Source organism: Octopus bimaculoides, chromosome 6, assembly GCF_001194135.2.
Source record: "Octopus bimaculoides isolate UCB-OBI-ISO-001 chromosome 6, ASM119413v2, whole genome shotgun sequence".
Lineage (NCBI taxonomy): Eukaryota > Metazoa > Mollusca > Cephalopoda > Octopoda > Octopodidae > Octopus > Octopus bimaculoides.
Window position 1 is genome coordinate 107979400 of NC_068986.1, and position 7911 is coordinate 107987310.

At 39.6% G+C, this 7911-nt stretch overlaps 1 protein-coding gene across 2 annotated transcripts in view; it reads left to right on the forward strand.

The window, feature by feature from the left end:
- Positions 1–7911, forward strand: part of LOC106867987 (uncharacterized protein C19orf47) — a 27292-nt gene that overhangs the window by 5841 nt on the left and 13540 nt on the right. For both annotated transcript variants that reach the window (XM_014913072.2, XM_014913071.2), the window contains exons 3-5: positions 1843–1924; positions 3238–3342; positions 6476–6627. In XM_014913072.2, the coding sequence (XP_014768558.1) occupies positions 1843–1924; positions 3238–3342; positions 6476–6627 (339 nt within the window). The remainder of the gene's footprint in view (positions 1–1842; positions 1925–3237; positions 3343–6475; positions 6628–7911) is intronic.

The following is a 7911-nucleotide window of genomic DNA, read 5'->3' on the forward strand; positions in this document are numbered from 1 at the left end:
CTAGCTCAGTGCTGTTACTATGTCTGGCTCAGTTCTGTTATGTCTGGCTCAGTTCTGTTACTATGTCCAGCTCAGTGCTGTTACTGTCTGGCTCAGTTCTGTTACTATGTCTGGCTCAGTTCTGTTATTATGTTATTATTATTTATTCTGGAGTATGCAACCTATAACTCTCCCCCCCTCTGTTTTTGGTTTTTTTTTTCTGTTTCCTTGGTGAGATAGCTCTGGGAGGTTATTTCTTTTCTCAATAATTTGATCTTTTATAATGCGGCATGCTGGCTGAAACATTAGTACACTGGGCAAAATGCTTAGCGGTATTTCATCTGTCTTTACATTCTGAGTTCAAATTCTGCCAAGGTCGACATTGTCTTTCATCTTTCCGGGGTCAATAAATTAAGTACCAGTTGCATACTGGGGTCAATCTAATCAACTGGCCCCCTCCCAAAAATTTTTTGGGCCTTGTGGCTAAAGTAGAAAAGATTATTTACAATTATTAAGGCAGTGAGCTGGCAGAAATGTTAGCACACCGGGTGAAATGCTTAGAGGTATATCATCTGTCTTGACGTTCTGAGTTCAAATTCTGCTGAGGTCGACTTTGCTTTTCATCCTTTCGGGGTCGATAAATTAAGTACTAGTTGCATACTGGGGTCAATCTAATTGACTGGCCCCTTCTCTATAAATTTCAGACCTTTGATCTTTTATATTTTTAATGCTTTTTCTTTTTATTCTTCCTGTAAATATATGTCGCTAAACTTACAGACATTGAAGCTGATCGTAAATATGAGGATTTTTATACTGGACTAGCTGTATTTTCATCAAAATCTCCAGTTTTTTAGAGGGTTGAGAGAATTATTTAAAGAAATCACTGCAAGACTTTGAGAGTTTAATGTTGGAAAAAGATTTGGTTAAACGATATCTTATGATGTTATTTCTATTTTCTGTGACCTACTTCCTGTGTGGGGACCAGCATGTCAAAGAATAGGCCCGTTTCCTCTGCATGTCATAAAAAGGCAATGGAAAGAGTTTGAGGTAGAATTTGCACTCCGACCTCATAAATCCCTTACCATCAATGACTACCCAAACAGAGCCACAGAGCCAAGGGTTGGAGGGTCGTTGCTTGAGTGGTGCAAAGGCATCTTCCACCAGGAATGGTAGGAGATCACCAACATATGGTGGATGCAGAGTTGTGCTGTTTCAGTGCATTCCCCACTACTACTACTACTACTACTTCCTTATGTCTACCTACTCTGCTCTCGTTAACAAACTACTTTTATCAACATCGTCATCATCTGCTTTCCATGCTAGCATGGGTTGGACAATTTGACTGAGGACTGATGAAACCAGATGGCTACACCAGGCTCCAATCTGATTTGGCAGAGTTTCTACAGCTGGATGCCCTTCCTAACGCCAACCACTCCGAGAGTGTAGTGGGTGCTTTTACGTGCCACTGGCACGAAGGCCAGTCAGGCAGTACTGGCAACGGCCACGCTCAAAATGGTGTATTTTATGTGCCACCTGCACAGGAGCCAGTCCAGTGGCACTGGCAACAATCTTGCTCGAATGTCTTTACACATGCCACCAGCACAAGTGCCAGGAAGGCGACGCTGGGCACAGGTGCCATCATGATTTCACTTTCCCCAACAGGTCTTCACAAGCCGAGTTTAGTGTCCAATGAAGGAGACGACGTTGGCATGGGTACCAGTCGTCGAATTTAGTTCGATTTCGATTTATCGTTAATTATATTTTCTTTCATTACTACTACTATTACTACTACCGCCTTATGTCTACCTGCTCTGCTCTCGTTAACAAACTACTTTTATCTTTAATTATATTTTCTTTCATTAGGAAGCACGTGATAAAGCTTTGAAATGTTCAGCAAATACTGGTAATAGCACGACATCTCCTGCTACTCCACGGAGGTCGACAGGTAAGAAAACATTACACATCACAGAGATTCCTTTTAATTTGTTTTCCCTTTTAATTTCATTGCCAATTTTATTAGCAACCTAATAAATTACATTTTTGCATTTTTATAGTTTCTTTTTATACACAGACGTGGCTGTGTGGTAAGAAAGTGGCTTCCCAGCCACATGGTTTTTGGGTTCAGTCCCACTCCATTACACTGGACAAGTGTCTTCTAATATAACCTTGGCCCAACCAAACCCTTGTGAATCGTTTTGTTAGATGGAACCTAAAAGAAGCCTATCGTACATATATACTGTCATGGCCAAAAGTCTGGAACATTTTTTTAAAAATTAAAATTGTTATGCCCAAGCGCAATTCAATTCAAATATATACAACATAGAGATATACTTACCTTATAACTGATCTGATGGTTCAATACCATCATCATCATCATCATCATTTAACGTCCGCTTTCCATGCTGGCATGTGTTGGACGATTTGACTAAGGACTGGTGAACCAGATGGTTACACCAGGCTCCAATCTGATTTGGCAGAGCTTCTACAGCTGGATGCCCTTCCTAATGTCAACCACTCCGAGAGTGTAGTGGATGCTTTTACGTGCCACTGGCACGAAGGCTAGTCAGGCAGTACTGTCAACGGCCACACTCAAAATGGTGTATTTTACATGCCACCTACACAGGAGCCAGTCCAGGGGCACTGGCAACGATCTTGCTCAAATGTCTTTACATGTGCCACCGGCACGCGACGCTGGGCACAGGTGCCATCACGATTTCGCTTTCGCTTGCCCCAACAGGTCTTTGCAAGCCGAGTTTCGTGTCCAATGAAGGAGACAACGTTGGCATGGGTACCAGTCGTCAAATTTAGTTTTCGATTTCACTTGCCTCAACAGGTCTTGATATATAGTAGAAAAAAAAGGCAAACTCAAAAATAATCCAGAATACTTGTCCCAAAATCTAATCAGTTCGTGCCAGTCACGAGGCCAAACATCCCTGAAAGTTTCATCTGAATCCATCCAGTGGTTCTTGAGATATCTTGTCCACGGACAAACAACCAAACACAACTGTAAACAATACCTCCGCCTTCGTTAAGGTGGAGGTAATTAGTAAGAGACAGGAGATAACTATGAGACATTAATGAGGCTGTCGAAAGTACATCAGGTCACAGAAATTACACAGTTGGCAAGATTCTTATTGCTATTTTAGTGGTATTTTTGTTGTGGTTTTGTTGTAGTGTTTTCCAGACATGTTACGTATTTATTTTGAACTGAAATTTTTGAGTCTGCAACTTCTGTTTTGTTTTTTTTATTCATTCCAGCTGCAAGTCGGATTGTGGATTATTATTTAGGAAAAGATCCCAACGCTGTCCCTATGAATCAGCAGCAGCCAGCTAAACTCTACGATGATGTCTCTTCATCAGAAAGTAATGCTTTTTTATTTTTTATTTGCCTTTCTCTCATCTGCTCTAATTAGATCTACAGTAATCCCTCGTCTATTGCAGGTGTTACATTCCAAAACCCCCCGTGATAGGTGAAAATCCATGAAGTAGAAACAGTACTGTACTGTGTATTTTTTATTATTATTATAATTTGTATATATTTATTTTATTATAAATGCAAGACAACACCATGGAGGAATCGATGTAAGCTTAAATAAACCGCGATAGGTGAATCACAATATGGCAAGGTATTACCTTATGTGTGTATATATATATATATATATATATATATATAATACAAATAATAAATGAGTATATGCATATATACATACATGTATGTACATACTTACATCTACCTGTATATATAGATGCATATCTGGGTACAGAACCTTGTAAACAAAGCGTAGACAAAATGATAAACGAGTACAGAAAACACATAGAGGACATCTCCTTCATCAGCTGCCCCCATTCTATCACAGGCGTTTCGAAGAGTAGGGCAAGGCGCATCGTTAAAACGGCTCTTCCCACGGACCACAAATTAAATTTAAATTAAATTTAATTCAAATTAAATTTGTAACATGGAGGAATGTAGTGGTGGACAAAACAAAACAGGAAAACGAAACAGAGAGAACAAACAAGAAGGCTATATGGCCAGACGTATATATGCAACGATGCATGTGTATATATCTCTATGCTGACAGTAGAAGAGTGTTATGTATACAGTAACTTGTGACTGTATGGTCAGTTCCTTAATTTCATAATTATCAGTGGGTACATGCTACAGACAAAACCCCAAAGGCAGATATGCACATCTAGCTATACCACTATCACTGCTGGATGATCTTTGTCCACTACTGATATATATCTATGTTTTTTCAACAGAGCATGTCCCTATGAGATGTTATCTCAGGATGAATTCCATTGTTAATTTGGCTTTAAGTATGATACACAGATGGCTGTTTTAAACTAATACTACTTTTGGTGTGCATAATGAATATAGTGTAACCTTAATAATCTGTTATTGGAATAATTGTTATATCATAAGTGTTGTTAATTTATTAGCCCCATGTCAGCTCTGGATTGTGTAGATATTTGATCAAAGGCATGCCAGCTATGACAATCTTGTCCTTTTCTCAAGCATAAAGTTTCTAGGACTACATTAGCCAGTGTGTGCCTCTATATTTAAGCCATTTTGTTCCTTTGAGCCTGGTACTTATGCTTTAGCTGGTATAAAAGTCCAAATTCTTTTCATGGCTGAATGGTCAATAGTAGCAAGGGCCATCCATTTGGCTACCAAAATCACTTACTCTAACAATTAAACTACCCTCCTAAGCTTCCCTCTTCTCTGTCATCAACATTATTAATCTGCAGGGGATTCGCTCCATTTCCATGCTTCTTATTTGTCATCGGTAAGTTTCTCAGAAGATCTTGTGGTGCCTGTTTCTCACAGGTCCCCTGTTGCTGCCTTTTTCTCATGGCTTGGTGGTCATGTGGTACCATGCAGAATTATGGATGCTGTCTAAATACACAAGAAATAGCTTTAGTGGATTTGAACTGACAACCTAAGATAGTTTAACCGTTTTGTTACCGTATTTCTGTTGAAACGCTCTGTGTTTCTTTCAGTTAATTTTAAATATAACAAAGAACTATTTACATTATTTACATTTGACAGATATTTGTCCTCATATCCTGGTGTAGTGGTTAAGAGCACGGGCTACTAACCCCAAGATTCCGAGTTCGATCCCAAGCAGTGACCTGAATAATAATAATAGTAGTAATAACAACAACAACAACAACAACAACAACAACAACAACAACCGAAAAATACCTTAGGAATAAGAACCAAGGTTCGAAATTTCCCGGAGACACTTGATGAAGGCTGGAGGGTACATCAGCTGAAACGTTATTATCAACACACAAGATGAGGACAAATATCTGTCTAATTTAAATAATTCCTCATCTCTTAAATATAGAACTGTATAACAAAGAATTTAGTAAAATAACTTAGCTATCATTAAGCTAATGTTAGGAATCTAAATTGTGACTAAGGTTTGGTGGAAGATTTTAATTCAGAACTTATGAAAACAAGGCATTTGTACTACAGAGCCAGGGGTGGTTTCAGCCAAGTTGGTATTGAAAGGGTTAAACTTCTGCAAAGCATATTTCTCATGAAACTATACGAGTCATGCGTTTTAACCCTTTTGTTGCTGTATTTCTGTTGAGGTACTCTGTGTTCTTTCAATTAATTTTAAATATAACAAAGAATTTAGTAAAATAAATTAGTTATCATTCAGCTTATGTAAGGAACATAAATTGTGACTAAGGTTTGGTGGAAGATTTTAATTCAAAACTTATGGAAACAAGACATTTGTACTACAGAGCCAGGGGTGGTTTCAGGTGGGTTTGTAACAAATGGGTTAATCCCTTAACTACTCTGCAATTTGACCTCACTTCCTCACCTGGACTCTGAAGAACGCAGTCGTCTGCCATACACACACTCACACAGACACAACCACGTTTCCATCTCCAGAGCCAAACACATGCACAGGCCTAGATTAGTCACAGACACCATTTGTTTTCTTTTATTTGTTTCAGTCTTTGGACTGCAGCCATGTTGAAGCACCGCCCTGAAGAGTTTAGTCAAGCAAATTGACCACATCACTTTTTTTTTTTTTTTCAAAATCTGGTACTTATATTGGTCTCTGTTTGCTAAACTGCTAAGTTACAGTGACATAAACAAACCAACACCGGTTGTCAAGTGGTGGTGGTGGTGGTGGCTTTAGTAGACAAATACACTGTGTATATGATGGGCTTCTTTCAGTTTCCACATTACTAAATCCACTCACAAAGCTTTAGTTGGCCCAAGGTTATATTAGAAGACACTTCCCCAAGGTGTCATGCAGTGGGACTGAACTGAGAACAATATGGTTGGGAAGTAAACTTCATACAACATTGCCATGACCACATTCACCACATAGACATATACATATACATATCACACATAGCAATACATTCTCTCACACGCTTGCACAAAAACCTTTACACACACATGCGCACACACACTTTATAAAGAAAGTGTCCTCAGTGAACTAAGATCCTCCACTTTCCTCTTTTATAGAATGGAAGAATTCACGGAAGTCATCTGTGTTTGAACGTCTTGGAGACAGTAGCAGCAGCATCAACAGTAGCAGCAACAACAGTTCCGGGTCTACGAAAATTACTCTTACTGGTTCCGGTAATGTCATTGTCCGAAGTACGAGTTCTTCAAAGGTTTGTAAATATATTTCTTGTTTATATGTCTCTGTCACTTATGTTCCACCTTAGTCACATGTACCTGGTGGTCATTCATCCTAATTCCTCATGTTATTATGGTCAATATCTAAATTTTTGCTTATGTTCATTTATGGTTTAAATCTTCATATGACATGGTATAGAAATGGTATACTATGTTATTTAAAAAAACCAAAGATGTCTTAGCCATCACAAGGACTTTTGCCGATTGCTTGGACAATTGCATAAAGAAGTAGGCAATGACCAAGACTCATCAAGACGAGCAAAATTGCAGTCGTGGCAGATACTGGTATCATGCAAATTGGCACCCATGCCAGTAGCACGGAAACGCACCCTGGTGGCACACAAATGGCACCCGTGCTGGTGGTGCATGAAAGCACCCATTACACTCTCGGAGCGGTTGGCGTTAGGAAGGGCATCTAGCCCTAGAAAACCTTGCCAAATCAGGCTGGAGTCTGGTGCAGCCTTCCAGTGTGCCAGCCCAATCAAACCGTCCAGTCCATGCCAGCTTGGACAACGGTCATTAAATGATGATAATGAAGTGCTGATCACTTAAAGGGGATGGATGTTGTGGAAGAAGGAGACCCAACTAGGCTCTTTTATCATCATTGTTATCATCATTTAACGTCCATTTTTCCATGCTTGCATGGGTCAGATGGAATTTGTTGCAGCAGATTTCCTACAGCTCCCGTTGTCCACTCTCCCTTGTTTCCAAACAAGGTAATATTTTTCCATGGCTAGTCATGTTTTTCAGGGAAGACTGGAAACAACCAACCTCATTTGTATAACAGTGATGCTCATATTCAACCATCATATGATATCTAGACATACAGATGCACAGACACACAGATGGTGGGCTTCTTTCAGTTTCCATCTCCAGCTACACAGCTGGCATCTAATTCCTCACAGCTGTAATGTCAGTATGGATTTCCTCATAATCTACCCAATCAATATCTGGTTTTTTACATTTGTACACATTCAATCACTCTTGTTCCTCACATATACATTGGCAGAAATGTTAGCACACCGAGCAAAATGCTTAGCGGTATTTGAAGGCGATGAGCTGGCAGAATCGTTAGCACGCCGGGCGAAATGCTTAGTGGTATTTCGTCTGCCGCTATGTTCTGAGTTCAAATTCCACCGAAATCGACTTTGCCTTTCATCCTTTCGGGGTCGATTAAATAAGTACCAGTTACGCACTGCGGTCGATATACTCGACTTAATCCGTTTGTCTGTCCTTATTTGTCCCTTCTCTGTGTAGCT